Consider the following 21,863-nt stretch of genomic DNA (forward strand, 5'->3'; position numbering starts at 1 on the left):
GCCGGGGGTGGATGGGATGAAGATACCTCGGTACTTTGGAACCAGGTTAGACAGAGAAGTGAATGAGTACCCCTAGATCGATAGCCACGAGCATCGTGAGCCCGGGTGTCGAAGTTGCTCTCATCGCACCCTCTTATCCTTGGGAAAGCCAGGACAAAAGACAAGTTACACCAGGGATACCCACCAGCAGACCAGGTTTGAAGAGGGAGAACGCGAGAAGAAAACAAGAGCAGGATTTAGTATCTTCTCCGGGAACGAGGGTCGTCGTATCCATCATCCTCACGATGTCTCTTGCGGCTATACTCCTCCCGACCACCGTATCGGTCGCGATCGCGGTCTCGGTAGCGGTCTCCGTTTCGGTCTGACATGCGGTCGCGGTCCCTGTGACGGTCACCTTCGCGGTCGCGGTCATGGTCACGACGGTCACGGTCAGAGTAGCCCTCACGCGGTCGCACAGGCTCCCGGTTGCTGCCTGTGACCCCGCGGTCATATCTGCCTCCACCACCGTAAGAACCTCCGAATCCTCCACTGCGTCCACCGCCAGGACCTGAGGGGGCATTAGGGGGCGGTCCACCAAAGCCATTGCGGCCACCCTGGTATCCGATTCCCCCGCGAGGACCAAAGCGGTCGCCGCCACGATATCCTCCACGGAAGCCTCTGCCGCCGAAACCTCCCCGGAAACCGCCACCGAAGCCACCCGGTCCAGATGGTGCGTTGAATCCAGGCCCGATGGGGCGTGATGGTAGTGCCTTGGTGTATCCACGTCCACCAAGACCGCCGCCAAAGCGACGGGGCTTCCACCCTTTGGTAGTACGGCCACGCTCCACATCTACCAGAACTCGTCGGTCTTTGATCCGGATTCCATCTGTTTCTTTGTAGGCCGCTGAGGTTGGGGGTCACTGTGTCAGCAAGGAGTTCTCTTACCACGAATTGAGATTGGGGGATGTAGTAAGTGTAAGCGAGACAGGTGAAGTGGCAATACCTTTCATGTCCTTTTCGCGCTCGTATACAATGAACGCATAGCCCCGATGAGCTTTCTTGGTTGACTCGGGATCCGCGACGATGCGAATCTAAATCGATGATGTTAGCATTTTTTTCAAGATCCGATAGAGCGAACCAAAAAAGTTCTCACTCTTTCAATGGGACCAAAGCGGCCAAACTCGCGCTCCAGGTCAGATTCCTTCACATCATAGCTAAGTCGTGCAACAAAGAGAGTCCTGTACGGGTCGCCTCTAGCCTGTGGATCCTTGTCGGGTGTATCTATTTTAAAGAACGCTCATTAGTTTCATGGACCTGGCGTTGCGCAATGGAAATTGAAGCATACAGTCCTGCAGGCCTTGGGTCAACTGGTTGGCCAACCGCTCCTTCTTCTCCACCTTTTGGCGCGCTTTGCGCTGCAGCCAGCAGTCTGTGGCATTGTATGGTGCTTCTTCTTTAAAGTCTTGGGCTGCTGGGAGAAACTGGGCCACGCCGGAAATGGTGCTCTTCTTGACGTCCTCTGGAGCGCGGTCGGTTGGAGGAAGATAGCGAAGGGGTGGCCGGGGCTGGAAGAGAGCCAGGAGAGGGGGTGGTAGCTTGTCCGTCATGGTGGACCCCTGTTCAATTGCAGCTGACGAGCAGATGAAGACAGGAGATTGCGACACCAAGACCCTCAGGAGAGAGAAGTTCGCGTCGGTAGCGTGCGAGGGAGGTGGTCACGGGAGCCCCAGACGACGGCCGCTTTTCACCGCCCGGGCGAAAAAGAAAGTCCCCGACCATCGCAACTGGACCGCCCTCCCGACCATCTCTCCACAGCAATGCCGGTGCAAGCGCTCAGGACGGTTACGGCGGCCAGAGTATGTTTATTGAAGGATGGAGTCTCCATTGTCCGGATCTCAGAGAGCTGACCAGGTATTTCCCCGCAGAATGGCGTCGGCGCCTTCATCTTGCAATGCAAACGTCTTGATTTCCACTATTGTGACTGGGCTGGCAGTTCGCGGGGCATGAAGTGAGTTATTATGGAAGGAATTGTTGGGGAGAATCGAGGTTTCTCTAGTACTGACAAAACGAAGCGAATTCCTGCGCCAGAACCTTCCGGCGTTCGCCCGTGAACACCCCCAGATTGAGATCCGAGTTGCCCCCCGGCCGCGCAAGCACCCCATCATCCGAGGCCACTTCGTGAATGGCAAGGATAAGACTATCTGTGTCCGCAACCTCGAACCCTCCGACATCCTCAAACAAACACTTCTCCTCAAGGACGCCAGTGGGGAGAAGCTGAAGCGGACGAAGAAGCCTGTCACGAGTACCAACGACAGTGTGCGAGGCATCTGGTCACCATACCATGGTGACCTGCGCGGTGTATAAATTTTTGGTGTTGATTCTGTTGCTTTTCTTTTTTTTTTTTAATACTTGTGAACAGCGAATGATGGGGCTCTTCGATTGCGCCTTACTGTGTATTATTGGCAGGCATTGACCATGTCTTTATTTCTATTCATTTCTTCATTGTAGGAACTGCTCGCAAAGCCAACTGGGTTCTTTGAGCGATGTGTGAACACATCGAAGTCGAATCTCCGGATCAATTCTTTAAGCTTTGTTGACAAGCAGATCTGGGGTTCCTCAAGGGACGGTGACAATGATGGGATGCTTGGAAAAGAACAACCCCAACTCAGATCAAATCAAATAGATAAGAGGGAAGTACATACAGTACTTGTTCGGGAATTCAAGCGGTCTCTGACAGGTGACTAGTGTTGGCAGTGGGAATCCCGGAATGTACAAGACCCAACGGCCCTAAGGGCCATATACAAGCATTTCTTCTGGCTTATACTTTGGCCCCAGCTCTATCATCGGCGAATCACCCTTACGTGCTCTTCTAAATGCTTGCCTCGGATGCAACAGGGCAACCAAGAGGAAAACGAGTTGGCAAAAACATGAAAATCATAATTAGACCGCAAAAGGAATTGGGAGAAACGCCCTCCAGTTCCATGCAACCAGGGTATCGAAGAGAAAAATAAAACTAAATGGCATCCGATAACACCGCCATCATGCAAATGCGTGCCCAAAAGAGCGCCTCGAGAAGATCATAGGTAAAGGTGGAACATGGCCGTGGGTGGGCTCACGGACTTGCCGCAGTCCACGACTTGGCACTTGGAGAAAGGCTTGGTCTTCTGGGTAGCCTTCTTAGCCTTGGAGACAGACCGATTCTCTGCGCATTCGCCACAATAGACCTACCGTGGGTATTAGCATTAGCTTCGCAGACTAGGTGGATCGGACAGGACTATAGGGACAACACACATGTCCACAAGGTTTCGCAACCCAAATCTGCTGCTTCTTGCCCTCACCAACGCCCAGTTCCTCGTAGCAGTTGGGGCAAATTGCCATGTCGTCTTCCCCGATCGTCCGGGTGAAGCCTTGCGGCGCAGGGCTTGGGGCCTTGTATATATCGCGACGGGAAAGATTGGTCTGAGGATTCGGGGTATTTAGAGGAAAAGACGGTGTATCATAGTCCAGGGAAACATTCAAGTCGAGGAGGGGCTCTGGTTGGGAATCGCCGACCCAGAATCTATCCACATCCATATATCCAAGAGGCACACCGGCGTTTCTGGCGTTTCTGGCGTGTCGGGCGTGGCGAGCATGGCGGTACCCCAAAAATGATGGTAACCTTGATTCAGCGAATGGATTGGGTGCTCCGTACAACAGAGACGGATTAAATAAAGAATAGGAAGGGAGGGCACTGATATTTGGCGGTTGCTGGCGAACTGTGGCCCCAACAAATTGCACCTCTGGGCTGCTGCTGGATGAGGCCTCTGCTGAGATATCAGACCCTTCTTCAAGATCCACAATATCCGCCATGATGTCTCTTTCAAAGCGAGGCTGTCTCCCGTTGCCAGAACCCCGGTGATCTGGGTGCCTGTTCGGAGTCCGTGGAGGAGATGTCTCAGGCTCAGCGGTCAGGTCGATCACCTCGTCTTCCTGAGCCAACGGTGCCGGTCGGCGAAAGTCATATGAATTACGGGTATGTATGGGTGGCAAGCGAGGTGCACGATCGTTGGCCATATTGGATGGAGGTGGATGGAAATGGTGATGCCATGAGGGCTGGCCATTTTCATCTGTTTCTTCTGACATTTGATGAGGTGTGTGAGGTGTGCGCTGGGAGTCAAAGATACTTGGTTAGTTGAGCTATCGACTCTTGGAATGCCCCACTCTTTGAGAGGTGGATGATCACTTACCTTGGACCTGGCGCCCATTATCTGAACACCAGGTTCACTCATTTCAAGATCGCGGTTCCCAGATGAGGTAATGTGGAAAAACTCTTGGTCGAGTGGCGTAAATGGCCAAGACTGCATAATGGAAGAGGTAGAGTCGACGGCGGCCGTGGTGGTTAAACGCCGAGTCTCCGAGCGGTAAGGATCTGCCGGACAATGAACACAGTGGATGGGCGGTGAGGGTATGAATGAGTGTTGGATAAGGGCAAGTCCTGGTGGCTGACAGTGGCAGTCTGTATTAAATACCACCTGCCTGGTGGGATGGCTGAGGGATATGTAGTATTTGAAGATGTGGGAAAGGGGCAAAGAGTTGGGAAGAGGGAGAAAACAGGATGATTGATAGAATGCATTAAGAGGTGAAGAGGACTCAGAAAGCAGACAAAACACCATTGAAACTCAAAGGGACGACTAGTTCTAAAACTACATGGTGTTTTTCTTGTGATCATGACTGTGCCGCCAGCACTGTGACAACACCCTCCTCATTCAATGCCACAATGCTCTGAGCGGCTGATCCCCATGCCACAGTACGTGCTGGAACAGCACTGCGCAAGGGTTCCGACCATTCCTTGGATGTCTTGGAAAATTGCTGAACAGTCAATCCACTAGGGCCACCAGTCAAGAGGAATTGTCCGGTGTAGTCCCAGAAAATCGAGTTGATTTGGCTGCCCGTGTCCAGCACCTTGGTTTCCTTGGAGCTGCGCAGATCCCAAATGGAGACAGTGGTGGAATTGCCGGCCACTGCAGCCAAGAAGGTACCATTCTCGGAGAAGAACAAGCACTTGACTGGGCCAGACATCGCGTAGTCTGCAGCGGCGGCACCAGTCTTGACATCAAAGATCTTGACTTGGCCATCTGCACCACCAGCTGCAACTAGGTGACCGTCAGGGTGGAAGTTGACCGACAACAAGGCTGAAGAATTGTTAGCATTGATACCAACTCGAATAAACAATTTCAAAGGCATTGCTTACCTGCATCAGTGAAAATCTGAGTGATTGCGGCATTCGTCGACAGATCATAGAGGACGTAGCTCTTGTCGACACCGACTGAGGCAACAATGTCACCCGTAGCATGTACAGCGAGGGCAGTCACCTCGCCGGCATGAGAACTGAAGCTTGCGACTTCACTGGCATTCTCGAAAACCTTGACTGTTCCCGTGGATGAACCAACAACGGCCTTGTTACCTGCCCAGGTCGCATCGGTGACCGGGCCGTCGGCTTTCAAAGTCTGTACAACGGCTTTCTGGGGGAGAGAATAGACCCCGACCACACCATCCAAACCACCCACAAGAGCAAGCTCGCCACTCGAGTTTACAGACAGGGCACGTCCACCAGGGTAGAGGGGTTCGGAGGTCTCAATGGGTTTGAATGCGGAGATGGCGTCGCTCGTGGTCCAGCCTTCGGGGACCGGGCGCTTGCGGCGGGTCTTTGAGAGTCTGGAAAGAGTAAAGTCAGCTTCGACCACAGCATCGGAAAGATCAATTTCACGTACGCTGCCTGTATGTTCTCAACCCGCTCCAATACTTGCTGGGGCAAGCCCGCGGAGTCCACTTGCATCGCCTCGCCGCCGCCCGCAGCGGCAGTGCGAGTAGCGCCCACAGTGACCTTGGACAGTGCATCCCGAGCTTCATCTCTCTCTTGCGTCAGTCGCGCAATCACTCGCACCGCGGCGTCATGCTGGTAGAGGGCCGAACTCAGCTCGCGCCTCGTCTGTGCCAGATTCTGCTGCAGTGTATATGTTTCGAGAGCCAAAGCGTCCCATTCCTCCTGGAATACGCTCAAAAGGGAAGGGATGGAAGTGAGGGTAGGAGGCCGGGGCCGGACAACGCGCTGTGACTTGACATCGATCAGATCGTCGGCGGTGAGCTCTTCGCCGTTCACGGGGTCTTTGCCATGTTCGGCAATGTAGGCCTCAACGAGACGCTTCTCGAACACACTGCCTGCGTGGGAATGAGATGGGCGTCCTGCGCGAAAGGCGAATTGATGGACTTACCGCTCTTGGGAGAGACGACGGGCACTTGAGGGGCCTCGCCGGAGACTGGAATTGAAAGCTAGTTAGTGAAAAACAAAGCGCAAACGCAATATTCCAAGCGCAATAGACGAGAAGCTACTCACTGGCACAAAGCATGGTGAATCGAGGTGGATGGGAGGTTGATGGGGAGGAGTCGACGCGGAGCGGCTCCTTTGGACTTTTCGATGTGTCCCGTTGCGGTTTAGCGCCTGGAGCTGTTCGCGGTGTCTCCAACCTCGTCTTCCCTCGTTCTCTTGTCGCCGCAAAATCTCTTTGTCGCGGGCTCTGAAATTTATAATGAGAGGCTCTCAATGATCTACAGGCTTGATTTTTGCGAGGACAGCATGAAATTTGCTTGAATATCACACCAAGCATTCGATAGTGTCACCATGTCGAAGAACTCGAAGCTGGCATACGGTTGGTTGTGTCTAACCTTTTGATCTCCGACCCGTCTCACCTATTTCTCAGAGGCAAAGGAGCCCGCTTTCCTCCAGAAGCTCCGAGGCCAGTACGGGAATACCACCGGTCGCCTAGAACGACCAGTCGAGCGACCGCGAAAGCTCAAGAGCCGCCAGGACGAAGAGGATGATGAGCCCACCTATGTCGATGAAGAGAGTAACGAAGTGATTTCCAAGGAGGAATACCGGGCCCTGGTGGGTGCGAGCGACCAAAAAGAGCGAGAGGCGCTCGAGAACAAATCCGATGGAGAGAACCCAGCATCCTCTCAAACAGAGTCCACTGGCACTAAACAGAGCAATCTCACCGAGGTTGGCGGCCAGAGGAAACGAAAACAAGCAAAAGTAGTGGGCGAAGACAAGGCAGAGCCTGAAGAGCCCGAAGAGCCACCTCCCAAGGGCCCAACTTCGCGGAAACCCAAGAAGCAGAAGAAGATCAAGCTATCCTTCGATGAAGAATAATCAATCGGAAAGCATGGATCTCGGTCAACTCTGCTGGACCAGAGTCACCGTCGACTCATCGCGAAGAAGGATTTTTGAACGACTCATGAGTCAAAACAAGGCAGGGTTGTATAGCGTCATCCTAGCGATTCCACAGCCCCAAGCCATAGTCATTAGCAAATGAGAATAGACTCAGGAACACATTAAACAATTTCCATAAATTTCCTTTAGTAAATCTATTCCAGAAGAAAAGACGAAAAAAATTTCTCGAGTGGTATCCCAGTCGACCAAGGGCGTGTCTTGTATTGCCCCATTTATCAGCAATTTTTTTTTCTCCCGCGCATTCACCACCCTCGCCTTCTTTGACCTTCAACAGTGAGATCAGGCATGGTAAGTGCTAGTCAAAATGCCCGTGGTCAATGTCGATGAGCTCGTCCGTCTGCAACGGAAACCCGAGGACATTCGAAATGTGAGTGCCCCTCCATCCCACGGTGATGTCAGGCCCATACTAACCACAAACCTCTAGATCTGTATTCTGGCCCACGTCGTAAGTCTACCAGACCGGCGCAACGCCCATGGGCAAATTTCTTTTCTTCTTGATATTAATCGCCTGGGATCATTTTTTCCTCATTCTAGGATCATGGCAAGACTTCGTTGACGGACAGTCTGATAGCCACCAATGGCATCATTTCGCCCAAGCTGGCGGGCAAGATCCGCTACCTGGACTCGCGGCCAGATGAACAGCTCCGAGGCATCACGATGGAATCTTCGGCGATCTCGCTGTTCTTTTCGATGCTCCGCCGCCCAGCCCCGGACGCGGCGCCTGTGCCCAAGGAGTACTTGATCAACCTGATCGACTCGCCGGGGCATATCGATTTCAGTAGCGAGGTCTCGACGGCATCACGCCTGTGTGATGGTGCAGTGGTCCTCGTCGATGCAGTCGAGGGAGTCTGCAGTCAGACAGTAACAGTGCTGCGGCAGACTTGGGTCGAGCAGCTGAAGCCGATCCTGGTTATTAACAAAATGGACCGGCTCGTCACAGAGCTTATGATGAGTCCCGCTGAGGCTTTCTCGCATCTCACCCGACTGTTGGAACAGGTCAATGCCGTAATCGGCAGCTTTTACCAGGGCGAACGAATGGAGGAAGACTTGCAATGGCGCGAGCGCATGGAAGATCGCATCAATGCGTCAGCGGCTCGAGACAAAGACCGAGCCAAGAAGCAGCTCGTAGATGATGAGTCTGTCCAGAGTATCAGCGAGGCGACCGAGTTTGAAGAGCGCGATGACGAGGATCTTTACTTTGCACCCGAGAAAAACAACGTCATCTTCTGCAGCGCAGTGGATGGCTGGGCCTTTACAATCAGACAGTTTGCCGCTATCTACGAGAAGAAACTCGGAATTAAGCGGACAGTCTTGGAAAAAGTGCTTTGGGGTGATTATTTCTTGGATCCCAAGACAAAACGAGTGCTAGGTCAAAAGCACCTAAAAGGGAGGGCATTGAAACCCATGTTTGTGCAGCTGGTTCTGGATAGTATCTGGGCTGCCTATGCAGCTACCACAGGAGGAGGCAAGGGCAAAGGGTAACTCGAGAGAGATAGATGCATTGCTACCAGGGAATTCGCTAACTCTGACCAGAGATCCCGTTTTGTTGGAGAAAATCACCAAGTCGTTGAACATCACTATCCCACCATACATTCTACGCTCTCGCGACCCCAAAAACATCATGACCACTTTGTTTTCTGCATGGCTGCCACTGTCTACGGCTCTGCTCGTTTCTGTGATCGAGTATCTCCCGAGTCCTCCATCTGCCCAGGCCGCTCGACTGCCCGAAATGATTGAAGAATCACCAGGTTCCTCGCTTGTGGCTGATGACGTTAAGCAAGCCATGGTGAACTTCAGGACAAGCTCCGAGGAGCCCGTGGTGGCATATGTGAGTAAGATGGTCGCCATCCCCGAAAGCGAACTTTCCTCAAGCAAGAGGCGAAGCGGCACTACCATGACTGCGGATGAGGCCCGAGAAATTGCTCGCCGCAAGCGTGAAGAGATTGCAAAAATGCAAGCAGAGTCTAGTACTGGACAAGCAGATGATTTTGCGCGCATGACATCAGCCTTCGAAAACACGTCTCTGATCAGGGAGGAGACGAAGGGGGAAGAGGAAGATGCTGGAGAGAAGGAGGATCCAGAGCATCTCATTGGCTTTGCTCGACTCTATTCAGGGACTTTGTCGGTGGGTGACTCAATCTACGTGCTGCCGCCCAAGTTCTCGCCGGCAAACCCACACGCAAGCCCAGAGCCAAAAAAGGTCACTGTCACGGACTTGTACTTGCTGATGGGGAGGAGCCTTGAACCACTCCAGTCCGTACCAGCCGGTGTGGTGTTTGGGATTGGTGGTCTCGCCGGATATGTACTCAAGACGGGGACGCTCTGCAGCCAGCTCGAAGGAAGCATCAACCTGGCGGGTGTTTCACTGAACACTCCTCCCATCGTCCGAGTCGCCCTTGAGCCTGTTAACCCAGCAGATCTGGGCAAAATGGTGACGGGTCTGCGTCTCCTTGAGCAGAGCGACCCCTGTGCGCAGTACGAGGTGCTGCCCAGTGGTGAACATGTTATCCTTACAGCAGGCGAACTGCACCTAGAGCGTTGCGTCAAAGACCTACGTGAGCGGTTTGCCCGATGCGAAATCCAGACGGGTGAAGCCATCGTGCCCTACCGTGAAACTATCGTCAGCGCTCTAGAGATGGCCCCGCCAAAGAACCCTGACCTGGGACGCGGGGGTGTGTTGACGGTCTCTGCTTCAAAGCAGATGACGGTCCGGCTATGCGTTGTCCCGCTGCCAGAGACCGTGACGGATTTCCTCACCAAGCAGGTTGGCACCATTAAGCGGCTCCAGTCTGGGAAGCGTTCTGTCGCCGAGGCGAAGCCTGACCCTGAACACCCAGTTGAGGGTACTCTAGAAAATGGACAGCAAGTCGAGTCAGCCGATGCGGATGCTAGCGGCGAGACACGTGAGGGCAGCACCCTCTCTCTCCAAGAGTTCCGTGCAGAACTCGAGAAATTGTTCAGTGAGCAAGTTAAAGATGACAAGGAGCTATGGAAATCCGTGGTAGACAGAATCACGGCTTTTGGGCCTCGAAGAGTCGGGCCCAATATCCTGGTAGACGCAACAACCGTTAACACGTGCGAAAAATTGTGAGTCCCAATTAACCAATGCTTCTGATGTATATGAAAGGCTAACAGCTAAATCTTTTAGCTTGCTCGATGACCCCAAGCAACACGCCAGTGCTTCTGCCGATGGCGACAACTACCAGGCACTGTTGGTGCGTGACTTCTGTGACAAGATTGCCTATGCCTTCCAGCTGGCAACGGGTGCAGGCCCACTCTGTCAAGAGCCGATCCAGGGCATTGCCGTCTTCCTGGAAGAGTTGTCCGTGCAAGCCAACACAGGCGACGAGCTCGACCTGGGCCGCCTGACCGGCGAATCGATCAAGCTCGTGCGTGAGGGTATCACGCAGGGATTCCTGGACTGGAGTCCCCGGGTGATGCTGGCAATGTATAGTTGCGAGATCCAAGCAACGAGTCAGTCCCACCCATCTAACCATTTCTACTACTATTACGGCAAAGCTGACATTCGTGATACAAAAAACAGCCGAGGTCCTGGGCCGAGTTTACGCCGTGATCACCCGTCGCCGCGGCCGCATCCTGTCCGAAGCCATGAAGGAGGGGACCCCGTTCTTCACGATTGTGGCACTCCTTCCCGTCGCCGAGTCTTTCGGGTTCGCCGAGGAGATTCGCAAACGCACGTCGGGCGCCGCGCAACCGCAGCTGATCTTCGCGGGCTTCGAGGCCCTCGACGAGGATCCATTCTGGGTGCCGGCGACAGAGGAGGAATTGGAGGATCTTGGGGAGCTGGCGGACCGGGAGAACGTGGCTAAGCGTTATATGGATGCGGTGCGCAGCCGTAAGGGGCTGGTAGTGCAGGGGCGGAAGTTGATTGATGCCGAGAAGCAGAAGACGTTGAAGAAGTAGTAGGGACGTACACACAGTGTGATCTTAAAAAAATGTGATAAATACCATTCCAATCTCTTGGTTGACAACAGAGAAGGTGAACGTGCATATCAGTCCAATTGAACCAGATACCTTCAAAGAAAATAGAAATGATCAATTGTATAGATCTATGAGATATATAGGTGTTGTAACCCCCAAGAAAACCTCTTTCCAGCCTCATGGCAGCAAGCGAGACGGAAAGACGAAGAAAAAAGGAGGGTCTGCAAAGAATGAGAGTCCTCTACGTGTTTTTGACAAAACCGTCACTCTGCCTCCATTGACAAACACAGCCCGACATGGATCAGGTCTCGGCCGTGTATACTGAGGAGGGTAACCTAGCGCTGGGCTAGCAATATAGATAGTAGTAGCTGTGGCAGCATGCTGTTTGAGGGGTACACAGTGGAAAGGGAAGCTAAATGGAAAGAATGTTATGTATTCTGACTTCATAGTCATGGGGGTATCATATGAATGTTGGAGTCGTGATGAACCGACTCCAAGTGCACAATCAGCGCATTGGGGCTCTGCTTCAAGGGTGGATGAGAGCTGATGCTGTCAGCTCACAGATATTATGCACCATATGCGAGGTCAAAGCGATCTAGAGTCCCTGTGCGATGCCCTGGGCATATTCGCTTGGACAAGAGTCTTTGAGGCTTCAAAGCGTGGAAGCCTCGTGAATCCGGCACGAAAGACATTCCTGCCTCGTGCAGATGAGGATGTCTCAATTCGGCCTCTGTGTGCCAATGGCTCGGTCTGCCAATAATGGCATTTCAGGAGAAGGGGATAAGTAGTCACGAATCCGTAACAGTTGACATCGCCACACATCAAGAAGTGGCTAGATTATCTGCCGTTCAGAATGGCCGGGCCACTTTCCTGGGCTCACCAACACCGGTGAGAGGATCTCTCATTTCCTTCCAGCTAACCGGAAACATCATGTTGCCCGCCTCGCTGCGAGCCATGACGACACCCAGATCGTTGCGGGCGGTAGTGATATAGTAGAAGCTTTGATCGCCGAGGGAGATAACAGAGCCACGCACGATATCGCCGACACGGAACATATCATCCATCACAACGCGGTCCTTCTCCACCGCACGCACATCTTCTTTCCGAATCAGCGCCTGGAACCGCAGTTCGTCGGTATTGCTGTGGTTCTCCGGGTTCGCGGCCGAGGTGAGAATAGAGGCGACGTTATCGTTGTCGGAGGCGGTCCGCGACGGGTCAGCACCTACACTGGGCGTGTCGTCGAGCACCACAAGAATGGAAACGGCAACTTGGCGCTTCTGCACCCGCGTCACCCGCGCCAGGACGATGGAGTCGACTGCCGGCAGGGTGTTGTACCGGGGCTTGGGCTGAGCGGCTGCAACGGCTCCGGCTTGTGGATTGCGGGTTTGGTATTTGCTGGTAGCAACCCGTGATACCCTGAGAGTTGCCTTGGCTTGAATTTTGGGCTGGGCGGGATCCAGGCAGACGGGGCCCGCGATGGAGGCATAGATGCTGGATTGTTGCACGTGTGTTCCAGGCCCTGCAGAATATGAGGATGCAGGTCCCAGGCGTTGGCCTGGAATGGCCAGCGATGGGAGCGAGGCAGCCATTGTATCGCAATGGCCCTCGGGGGCAAATAAGAATGAGCTAAAGGGTTGTGAGGAAGCAGGAAGGAAGTGGGTTTTTTTTCTTTGCTGGAGCTATGCTCGGGGCGGAGGTATGTTTTCCCGTGTGGAGTGACCTCATCCGCCAGTTGCCAGTTCACCACGGTCTGAGCCACGATAGATATTAGGCAGGACCCTGTTGCCGACAACCCTAGAAAATACCCTAAGCTATGGGGCACTGGCATTTTGGGGATATTAATTATAGAGCCCATATCTAGCGTGGATACAAGAGTGTATGCGTAGAAACAAGACAACGGCACCACCCCAGAAATACCATGGACATGAGAGAACGAGAAATAAACACATACAAGTCCCGATCACTCCAAAGGCCCGCTGCAAGAAAGGAAATTCAGAGTTCAGGGAATTCAATGCCCATACAACACCCAGTGACAAAAGGGAAGGAGAAATCAACAAGAGGCCGGCCGACCTGTGAACAAAACGAGCCGAAAGGAAAGGGGATGTTCCAGGAAAATAAAACAACACAACAGGGGTCCTATGCTTCAACCAAAGTCTGCTTGGGACCAGCGCCGAGCAATTCGAGGCATCGCCGGGCGAGCGCAATGACTTCGCCTTCGCCCTCGTCCACATCTTCTTCATCGGATTCAATGTTCTTATCGGAAATTGACTTGACCATCTGCACGACATCTTCGGATTTGGAGATGTAGCCAATCAGTTTCTTGTCTTCAGATTCGAGCAGTTGGAGAAGGGTCCAGATGGCAATGTGCTGGAAGGTCGGGTCTCCGCTGGCCAGGAAGCGATGCAGGTAACCGTGGATGCCGCCGTTCGGGTCTGCCCAATCTCGAACGAAAATGGAATAATCGCCCACTACTATCATCAGTGAATGGTCTGGAGCATAGCATCAAAACATACCTTTCGAGGACAAGTTACCCAGGGCAGCCGCACTGTTCCCTTGCACCTCGATACTGTCGGAATTGGTCAGGGGAATCAGGACGTCAAACACCCCGAGGTTGAGGAGGTGCGACTTCAACTCGTCGCTGAGTGCCAGTACGGCAATCGCGGCCGTCATTTCAGATTGGACGGTAAGCGGGACCCGAAGAACCAAGTCCTTGCATCTTTGAACGGCACCAGCCTGCAGAACAAGTTCCTTGTTGCGATCGGAGCTCGCCGCAAGATTCCGAAGGGTAGAAATGGCATGGCATTGGATCTCTTCATTATCAGTCGAGCCAAGCAGATCCACAAGAGGCTTGAGGAAGCCCGCTTCGATGATGGGAGACTCATTAAGCGGGTGGATAGAGATGTTGCGGATACAAGCGACAGCAGAGAGAATCAGAGGAAGGTAAGATGATTGGAGGAGTCGCAAAAGTGGAGAGAGACCCTTGGCCCGAACGATTTCGAGCTGGTATTTTTCATCGGAGGCGAGGTTGCGCAGGGCCAGCGCGGCTTGACACTGCACCTTGGGTGTCGACGAATCCATGAGATGCACTAAAGACTGTACCAGACGGGACTCTGTTTGCGCCAGGCGCTTGCGGTTGGTCGAATCGACAGCGATGTTGCTGAGAGCAGTCGTGCAGTAATACTGAACGTCAACGTCGGGAGAAGATAACAGATGGACGAGAACAGGAATGGCGCCGGCATTGACGAGTTGCTGTCGGTTATCGTCTGTTTATTGGGGTTAGCAGCGCGGCCAAGGACTCTCGAGTGAACCTGCACGTACCGGAATGGGTCATGTTGAGCAGCGCGCCGGTCGCATTACGTTGGACACGCATATCTTTTGACTTGGCCAAACGGATCAAGGGACCCAGTGCCCCCGAGCGAGCAATCTTGGCCTTGTTTTCTTCATGTGTCGCCAGATTCGTGATACATCCGACGGCGTTGCACTGCACTTCCACGTTTGGCGACATCATCTGGCGGATCAGAGGGGCCAGCCCCCCGAGTGCGACGATCAAAACCTTGTTCTCTGCTGTGTATGCTATCAGCGACCGTGCGAAATCAAGGCAAAGGGGGAAACCAACCATTCACGGCAAGGTTACCCAATGCGGCACTGGCGGCCCGTTGGACTTCAATATCGGAGCTCTGGAGTAGGTAAAGGATAGGTTCGAGCGTGTCGCGATCGACCTCACGGACATCTGTTGATCGACCAGCGTCAGAGATGGTCATGGTTCCATCGATTTCATCGTACGCACCTCGTTCTGTGATTTCGGCGAAGGTGAGACTTGCGCTTCGCTGTAAATCGACATTTTCCGAGTACACAAGGGTGCTCAAAGCTCGAAGAGGTTCGCCGGAGAAGAAATCGGTTTCAGCGCGCTGTCGATTCGTCGAGGATCAGTCCAGAGCACGGCAGATGACAAGTCAACCAATCCACCCGATCGGGGTTCCCACATACATTCTCTAAATAGCCCAGCAAGTCTGATACAGCTTCGCGTTCATTCTCGGCCAAGGTGGTTTCGTAGATGGTGTCTCGAGTGCGAGCTCCGATGGGGCCGAGACACGCGGTGATATGACACCATCGGTCGACCGCCGACAGGCATGACAGACAGGCGGTTGCGATTCCACTCATGGTGGACTAGCAGGCCCGCATCAGGAGCGGCCCTGCAAGTGGAAAGAACAGAGAGGAGATAAGAGATCAAAAGAGAAACGAGGGGTGTGTTAACGAGGTCGAGTGGTGCAATTTCTGCGGGGGGTTGGAGGCGGCTGGGAGGTTGCAGAATGCGAGATGAGGTTGAGGAGACGGCAGTGCATATACCAGAGGGGAAAGCTCGGATGGGAACACAGAAACCCAGCGCGTGATAGAAAGGGACGAAATGGGGTTTTTGGCCCCCAGAATGGAGAGATCAAGCAACAAGGTCGAGATAAGAGGAAGAGAGAGAGAGAGAGAGAGAGAGAGAGGAAGTGAGGTTGAGAAGGGAGGGGGTTGGAGGAGCTCACTAGTGTCCGGTCACCTTTGATAACCTACGATCGCATTCTTTTTCTTGACTATTCTCATCAACTAGATAGAAGTATTATGGGTATTATGAGTGTTATGTATTACTTTCTAAATCTCTCTCCGGCTTCCAGGGTAGCTTCATACATCCGAGAGCCCATCGAGTCGTTCTTGTGACGCGACGCAGATGATCAGCCGGATGATCCACGAGGATGCTCTTTTGATATTCCTTGGTCTACGCATGTTCAATACTCTCTCTCTCTCCTACATATTAGCCCCGCTTGCATCTATCCATGGATATGCATCTATATCGAATCCCTTATTAGGATTACTACTGGACTCTGCTACCTCAGCATGTCGATCTAAATAGTCCCCGGTGGCGTTGTGTTTTGCCACCGGGTAATTCTGCTGGAGAGGCAAATGGGAGAGCATTTCGCCGCAGGAATAACAGTAGGGTCGAGCGTAGAAACAAGAGAATAATCGAGATCCAATAGATCCAGGCGTTGAGGTCTGTAGGCAACCGAGGTGTTGCCAGAGAGAAGAAGAGAGAGAAGGCTGGGTCTGGTTCCGCTCGGTTCACATCCCAAGAGACCCCTCTCTCTGGTGGTTCCCGTCTTCTCTCTCTTCTCTCTCTCAATTTCCCAGCATTGGCAGCATTGGCAGGATCTTGCATTTCATCAAACCAAGGCCTGTGAGAACAACTCTGGGGGTGTGTCACTCCGGTGTCGTAAAGCCTCTCCCCACTTTCGAGCCCTCAGCCCAGTTGCAGATCCCACGGGTGACGTGCCTGCTCTGAAGGGAAGACATATTCGAGGCAAAGGCCTCTTGGGTGCCAAGTTTCCCCTGGTTTCCCTGGAGCCAGCATTTGCCGAGACAAAGAAGAAAAGGAAGAAGAGAAGAAGACAGAAGAATTCATGTCGACCTCAACTGCCACCGCCTCCGCCTCGCTCTCCGACTCTCCTCGTCCGGGACGACTCCGTCGCTTCAGCCAGCTCCGCGCCTACACCCAAAACCTCGCCAACTCTTCCCCCAGCCCCCGATCTTATCGGAACAGCTTCAGTAGTCGGGTCCCCTGGCTGTCACCTACCTCCAGTTCCGGCCCGGACCCATCTCCGTCGCACGTGGGGAATTCGACAGCTCCATGTCCCGAGAGTGACCAGCCTGCTCTGTCCCGTTACACCTCTGCCCCCTCTTCGAGTTCTCACGGTCTTGCCGACGCCAATAGCCAGGGCTCATCGACCGAGTCCTCACGATCGACACCTCCCACCGACCGCACTCAGACAACTCATGTCATGGCGCGGTTAAGGAGCGCTTCGGCTGTGCAAAGTCGCCCACCTCGCATACTGGATAGAAATGCCAATCCCGAAGCATCTAGTCCCTCGCCTGAACCGTCTGCCGCACAAAGTGATGCGACAGATTTGGCGGGCACAACCTCGGCGGAGGCGCAGGGCACTTCGTTGAAACCGAAGCAGAAGGCCACCATCCGATTTTTCCCTTACCAAGATTCCCTCCAAAGCTCAAGACCGTCGCTGCCGTTTGCCCCCATCGCTCGTACGCTGCCGTCTGAGAGCTGTGTGATTCGTGTGGGCCGGTACTCGGAGCGTGATGGGATCCCTATCCCCAACCCAACCGAACCCTCGGATGCCCCTGTTGGCTTCAAATCCAAGGTCGTCAGCCGGAAGCATTGTGAATTTCTGTATGCCAATGGCCAGTGGCATGTCAAGGATGTCGGAAGCTCGTCGGGGACCTTTTTGAATCACATGCGCTTGAGTCAACCGAACATGGTGTCCCGCCTGTACTCCATCAAGGATGGTGATATTGTGCAGTTGGGAATCGACTTCCGAGGCGGGGAAGAAATGATCTTCCGATGCGTTCGGATTCGGATTGAGTGTAATCGATCCTGGCAGCAACAGCCCAATGAGTTTAAGTATGTCCATGCCATCGAGTGATTTTGCGCTGTGCCAGGCTGACTGACATCCCGCAGCAAAAACACCGAAAGCCTCATCAAGAACCTGGGCAAGGGTGATGCTGCCGATTATTCCGGGTGTCGCGAATGTTCTATATGTCTCGGTTCGGTTTTGGTTTGTCTATCATCCTTTTCCATCCTCTCCAGATACTAACCATGGCCAAGCGACCCTACCAGTGTTTGTTCATGGCGGCCTGCGCCCACGTCTGGCACTATAAATGTATCAGTCGCCTGATTCATTCCCCCGACTACCCCATGTTCCAGTGCCCCAACTGTCGTGCATTTACGGATCTGAGCGCCGAGGTCGACGATACGAATGATTTCGAGGGCGATGGGGAGAAGGATACCAAAAAGCCAGCGGTAGCAGAAAGTACCCAGGAAGATCCGCCACAGACACAAGAATCCACGAACGGTCTCACAGCCAACAGTGCTGGGGAGACCCAGGATCAGCAAGAAAACCATCACTCTGACGAGCCGAGTCTGGTTGACGATGTCGAGAACCTCCACATAGATGATGAGCAGCAAGCAGGGGCGGCGTCTGAAGACACCCGAAGCTCGGATTCCCCCGCCCCCAACACGAGCCAGGACGACCTTGCTCGTAGTGCTACCAACATCCCCGGGTGGCAGCCCACGCAGCCACTCAGTGTGCCTTCCAGTCACCAGTCACACCTCCGCACCGACACCCCCGTGCGCTCGGAAACATCCGACGAAAACCCCTTGACGCCTCGAAACGACTCGGGGCCACTGGCATTCGATGGCCGAGCCGGGATGCCGTGACACGCTTGTCCCTGAGGGACCCACTTCATTTCTTTTGTTCATTGTTGCTCGTCTGCAGAACCTCTCTGAAGCGGACCTTATTGCAAAAATACTCCATCCCTTTCGACTATTTCATTTTATATGGACTGCCATATTTTTGCATCTTGCACATTTCCACCCCGGGACCACTTATGCCCTTATTCCCGAAAGTCTTGGCTTGGTCTGGTCTATATATTGTTTTGCATTTCTCCATAGCGTTTGATATTCTTTTCTAATTTAACTGCTCATGCCCCCCCCCCCCCCCCCCCGGCGTTTTTCTTAGCCCCCGTTTCTCCCTTTCCTTCGCTTTTGATATTCCCTTATTTAACAACCTCCAGGGCCGGCGTTTCCAAAGTTTGGTGACATATCAAGAGATAATGGTATTTTCTTCTATTGCTCTTGTCCTGTTGTTACCCGAGCCTTTGACTCTTTCTGTGACCTGTACCTGATTGGGTTGTTAGTGTCTGCTCGAGGTTTTGAATCAATGAATATGAGACAAGGACACTCTAGGAAATAAGAAAGTAGCCAATTTACAATAAGAGACAAAGGAGAATTCAAAGGAAGATCCATTACAGACACTTTGCTATAATGCTTTGTATAGGCCCCAGCTTGATCCTTCTCTCTCTATCAGGTAAAGCACTACTCCCGCACAGATCTACTATAGCCACTTCCCGGCTTCGTCTCCACAGAAAAGCTCCCCCGCAGCCTCAGATCCCTTGAACTGGCCCCGACATACACACTGTACGAGCCCTCAGCCACAGCCCACTTCTGAGCCCTGACATCCCAGTGAGAGATATCCCTACGGCGCAGATGGAACTTAACCTGAGTCTGCGCGCCCTTTTTAATCTCAACATTGTCGAACCCGCGCAGCTGCCGCACAGGCTGATGCGCCGCCTTAGGATACCCGATATAGAGCTGGGGCACTTCGGCACCATCAACGGCGCCAATGTTGCGAATAGTTACGCTGACGCTGGCAACAACATCCCACAGATCCTTATAGCCACCGACAGCAAGCTTGCCAGTCGGGTAAACAGAGAGCGCAGCGGGCCCGTCGATATGGAGACCCGAGTAGCTGAAGTTCGTGTAGGAGAGGCCGTAGCCGAACTCGTAGCGCGGGGCGACGCCGCGCGCGTCGAAGGAGCGGTAGTCGATGTAGTTGCCCTCGGTGAAGTTGCACTGCTGCGTGTAGCAGAGGCCGACGTTGTAGTCGGACTCGTTCTTGGCGATGGTGTAGGTTAGGCGGGCGCTGGGGTTGACATCGCCGTATAACACGTCCACGATCGAATTGCCCGATTCCTGGCCCAACAGGCTGCCGTACAGGACTGCGGTCACATTGCTGTGGGTGATCCAGTTGTCGACGAGCCGGGCGCCGACGGTGTTGATTACTACAACCGTGTTGGCGCAGTTGTCGGCGACTTTGGCTACGAGTGCGTCCTGGTCCGTGTGGTACAGCTCTGTGCGGTCGGCGCCCTCACCGGCAAGCGCATTGAGGAAGACCAGGCAGACGTCTGTGTTCTCTGCGTAGCTGCTGATCGCAGGTGTGACCGACGTGCTGTCGGATCCTTGCATGACGAGCGCTGACCCGCTGGACGCGGCGTAGGTGTCGTTGGCGACCCAGCGGAGCATGGTGCCATCCTGGCTGGCTTTGATGGTCAGCGCGGTCTCGGGGGTAATCAGGTAAGGCAGGGACCCCTGTCCAGACCCGGAGTCCGTGGCCAGGTGGCCATCATACGTAGGCCCCGAGCCCTGGACGCTGAAAGCCATGTTGGGGCCAGCAATGGGAGCGCGGGCATGCGAGCCGAAGATGGACATCTTGTGGGGCTTTTGAGAGGAAGAGCGTTCTTGGTGTTCTTCAGAAGAACCATAGACTTGGAGCCATGCGAACGGATCAGCTTGGCGTGCTCGCCACGCACATCGACGTACGCGTCCGTCTTTGCCGTTGACGGCTGGGTGCCGTTATCGAGGTGGACGTGGTAGTAGCCCATCAGGTTGCGGATTGCCATGTCATTGAGGCGAGTCTCGGGGAAATTGTGGCTATTCAGATAGCCTTTGATAGCAGACGTGCTCCAGAGACTGGATGAGCCGTAGTCCAGACCGTTGGTAGCAGATGACAGAGCATTCTGCTGGCCGTTGACGTCGGAGAAGACGAAGCCTGGGAAACCAAGCTCGGTCTTTAGGATGTCCAGAAGAAGAGAAGACGATTCGCATGAAAGGGTGTTGTTGACCTTGGTCATCGCGCACATAATGCCACCCAGACCCGAGTGCACCGCATCATAGAAGGACCAGAGGTAGGTCTCGTGGAAGGTTTTGGAGTCCGCATTGGAAGAGTAGGGGGCCGACGAGGAAGAAGACTTTCCATTCCCCCCCTTTCCACTAGAGGCCGGGGAGGTCGGTCTGGCAGCAGCGGAGCTTGAAGACAAAGACTTGCCGCGACTGGGCTTGGAACCGGGTCCTCCTCCACCACCGTCACCCCCAGTGCGGTTAGTTTCCTGTTCATTGAGGATGAAATGCTATACATGACAGTGTTAGCAACGTCGTATAATCAACAATACCCTCGAATTCAGGGATAATATACCTTCGCACCAGCAATGACACCAGCATCCGTATACGCCTTCGTACTCAACCCCGACGCAATACCATTCAGGTACGGGTCCGAGCCATATGTTTCAACAGCCCGCCCACCCCACACGGTGCGGCCCAAAGGCTGCGAAGTCGGGCCATCGAGAACCTGAATCCCTTTGAGGTAAAATTCCGTTGCAACAGCCTTGGCCTGAGCATACATGGCTTTCTTGTCCCATGTCATAGCCAAAGCCGAGGCTTGGCCGAATGCCGAGACATAATAATAGTCTTGCAGACCCATATCGGCATTCAGGAACTCCAGCGCAGTGAAAGACTGGCCATCGGTGGTGTTCACGCTGCTTCCAGTGATGAGCTTCACTTTCTCGGTGGTGCTGAGCTTCGAGACGAATCGGGAGGCCTTTTCATAGGCCAATTGCCAATCGCCGAGCGAGACTGAAAACCAAGGGTCAATTTGGTCATTGAGTGGCCAAATATTTAAATATTGGAAGGATATTTATACCTTTGTTGTTGGAAAGAAGACCTGCATTGGAGCTGGAGCTGCTAGCCGAGGCAGTCACCGAGCCCAGCAGCACCAACAAGGATAAAGAATGGAACTTCATCTCCGCGAGATGAATGATCAGAAGTTAGAAGAAACGAGCGAGTGCGAGAAGAAAAAAGAAAGAGCGTGGTTAGAATTTTCAATGGCGTTTGTAGGGATGTCCAAGTCTATTTACATGGTCTGTTCCATGATGCCGGCAAACCGGAAGATTGCCAACCGTAGAGTGGAGACCCAAGCCAGCAGAAACCGAGTGTAATACCCCTTCTAGTAGA

The 21,863-nt window shown here is 53.6% G+C and overlaps 10 protein-coding genes across 10 annotated transcripts; 4 read left to right on the forward strand and 6 right to left on the reverse strand.

Annotated features, from left to right (window-relative positions):
* Nucleotides 1-236: 236 nt before the first annotated feature.
* On the reverse strand, nucleotides 237-1,649 carry NUU61_004168 (U1 small nuclear ribonucleoprotein 70 kDa; the record flags this gene model as incomplete). The annotated part of the gene is made up of 4 exons (XM_056654750.1): nucleotides 237-883; nucleotides 983-1,070; nucleotides 1,133-1,260; nucleotides 1,325-1,649. Coding segments are annotated over 4 exons (1,188 nt in total), but the record flags the coding sequence as incomplete, so codon positions are not given.
* Nucleotides 1,650-1,796: 147 nt separating this feature from the next.
* Nucleotides 1,797-2,343, forward strand: NUU61_004169 (mitochondrial 54S ribosomal protein mL43; the record flags this gene model as incomplete). The annotated part of the gene is made up of 3 exons (XM_056654751.1): nucleotides 1,797-1,835; nucleotides 1,905-1,987; nucleotides 2,052-2,343. 3 exons carry the CDS (start codon nucleotides 1,797-1,799, stop codon nucleotides 2,341-2,343), a joined length of 414 nt encoding a protein of 137 aa, XP_056512778.1.
* Nucleotides 2,344-3,056: 713 nt separating this feature from the next.
* On the reverse strand, nucleotides 3,057-4,101 carry NUU61_004170 (putative RING finger domain protein; the record flags this gene model as incomplete). The annotated part of the gene is made up of 2 exons (XM_056654752.1): nucleotides 3,057-3,203; nucleotides 3,271-4,101. The coding sequence occupies 2 exons, from the start codon at nucleotides 4,099-4,101 to the stop codon at nucleotides 3,057-3,059; spliced, it is 978 nt and encodes a 325-aa protein (XP_056512779.1).
* A 582-nt stretch (nucleotides 4,102-4,683) lies between these two features.
* On the reverse strand, nucleotides 4,684-6,365 carry NUU61_004171 (WD repeat PRP19 family protein; the record flags this gene model as incomplete). Its single annotated transcript, XM_056654753.1, has 5 exons — nucleotides 4,684-5,150; nucleotides 5,210-5,673; nucleotides 5,730-6,177; nucleotides 6,231-6,275; nucleotides 6,353-6,365. 5 exons carry the CDS (start codon nucleotides 6,363-6,365, stop codon nucleotides 4,684-4,686), a joined length of 1,437 nt encoding a protein of 478 aa, XP_056512780.1.
* Nucleotides 6,366-6,637: 272 nt separating this feature from the next.
* Nucleotides 6,638-7,165, forward strand: NUU61_004172 (DUF4604 domain-containing protein; the record flags this gene model as incomplete). The annotated part of the gene is made up of 2 exons (XM_056654754.1): nucleotides 6,638-6,665; nucleotides 6,717-7,165. The coding sequence occupies 2 exons, from the start codon at nucleotides 6,638-6,640 to the stop codon at nucleotides 7,163-7,165; spliced, it is 477 nt and encodes a 158-aa protein (XP_056512781.1).
* A 385-nt stretch (nucleotides 7,166-7,550) lies between these two features.
* Nucleotides 7,551-11,170, forward strand: NUU61_004173 (GTPase RIA1; the record flags this gene model as incomplete). The annotated part of the gene is made up of 6 exons (XM_056654755.1): nucleotides 7,551-7,613; nucleotides 7,671-7,691; nucleotides 7,781-8,724; nucleotides 8,780-10,333; nucleotides 10,395-10,720; nucleotides 10,791-11,170. The coding sequence occupies 6 exons, from the start codon at nucleotides 7,551-7,553 to the stop codon at nucleotides 11,168-11,170; spliced, it is 3,288 nt and encodes a 1,095-aa protein (XP_056512782.1).
* An 866-nt stretch (nucleotides 11,171-12,036) lies between these two features.
* NUU61_004174 (exosome non-catalytic core subunit CSL4) lies at nucleotides 12,037-12,777 on the reverse strand (the record flags this gene model as incomplete). Its single annotated transcript, XM_056654756.1, has 1 exon — nucleotides 12,037-12,777. The coding sequence occupies one exon, from the start codon at nucleotides 12,775-12,777 to the stop codon at nucleotides 12,037-12,039; it is 741 nt and encodes a 246-aa protein (XP_056512783.1).
* Nucleotides 12,778-13,324: 547 nt separating this feature from the next.
* On the reverse strand, nucleotides 13,325-15,349 carry vac8 (protein anchor VAC8; the record flags this gene model as incomplete). Its single annotated transcript, XM_056654757.1, has 5 exons — nucleotides 13,325-13,656; nucleotides 13,702-14,451; nucleotides 14,507-14,752; nucleotides 14,805-15,096; nucleotides 15,176-15,349. 5 exons carry the CDS (start codon nucleotides 15,347-15,349, stop codon nucleotides 13,325-13,327), a joined length of 1,794 nt encoding a protein of 597 aa, XP_056512784.1.
* Nucleotides 15,350-16,626: 1,277 nt separating this feature from the next.
* Nucleotides 16,627-18,455, forward strand: NUU61_004176 (FHA domain protein; the record flags this gene model as incomplete). Its single annotated transcript, XM_056654758.1, has 3 exons — nucleotides 16,627-17,639; nucleotides 17,697-17,793; nucleotides 17,844-18,455. The coding sequence occupies 3 exons, from the start codon at nucleotides 16,627-16,629 to the stop codon at nucleotides 18,453-18,455; spliced, it is 1,722 nt and encodes a 573-aa protein (XP_056512785.1).
* A 657-nt stretch (nucleotides 18,456-19,112) lies between these two features.
* NUU61_004177 (glycoside hydrolase family 3 protein) lies at nucleotides 19,113-21,652 on the reverse strand (the record flags this gene model as incomplete). The annotated part of the gene is made up of 4 exons (XM_056654759.1): nucleotides 19,113-20,294; nucleotides 20,336-20,983; nucleotides 21,049-21,485; nucleotides 21,553-21,652. 4 exons carry the CDS (start codon nucleotides 21,650-21,652, stop codon nucleotides 19,113-19,115), a joined length of 2,367 nt encoding a protein of 788 aa, XP_056512786.1.
* Between the last annotated feature and the right edge of the window lie 211 nt (nucleotides 21,653-21,863).

Source organism: Penicillium alfredii (assembly GCF_028826965.1).
Source record: "Penicillium alfredii strain IBT 34128 chromosome Unknown utg000005l_segment0_segment0, whole genome shotgun sequence".
NCBI lineage: Eukaryota > Fungi > Ascomycota > Eurotiomycetes > Eurotiales > Aspergillaceae > Penicillium > Penicillium alfredii.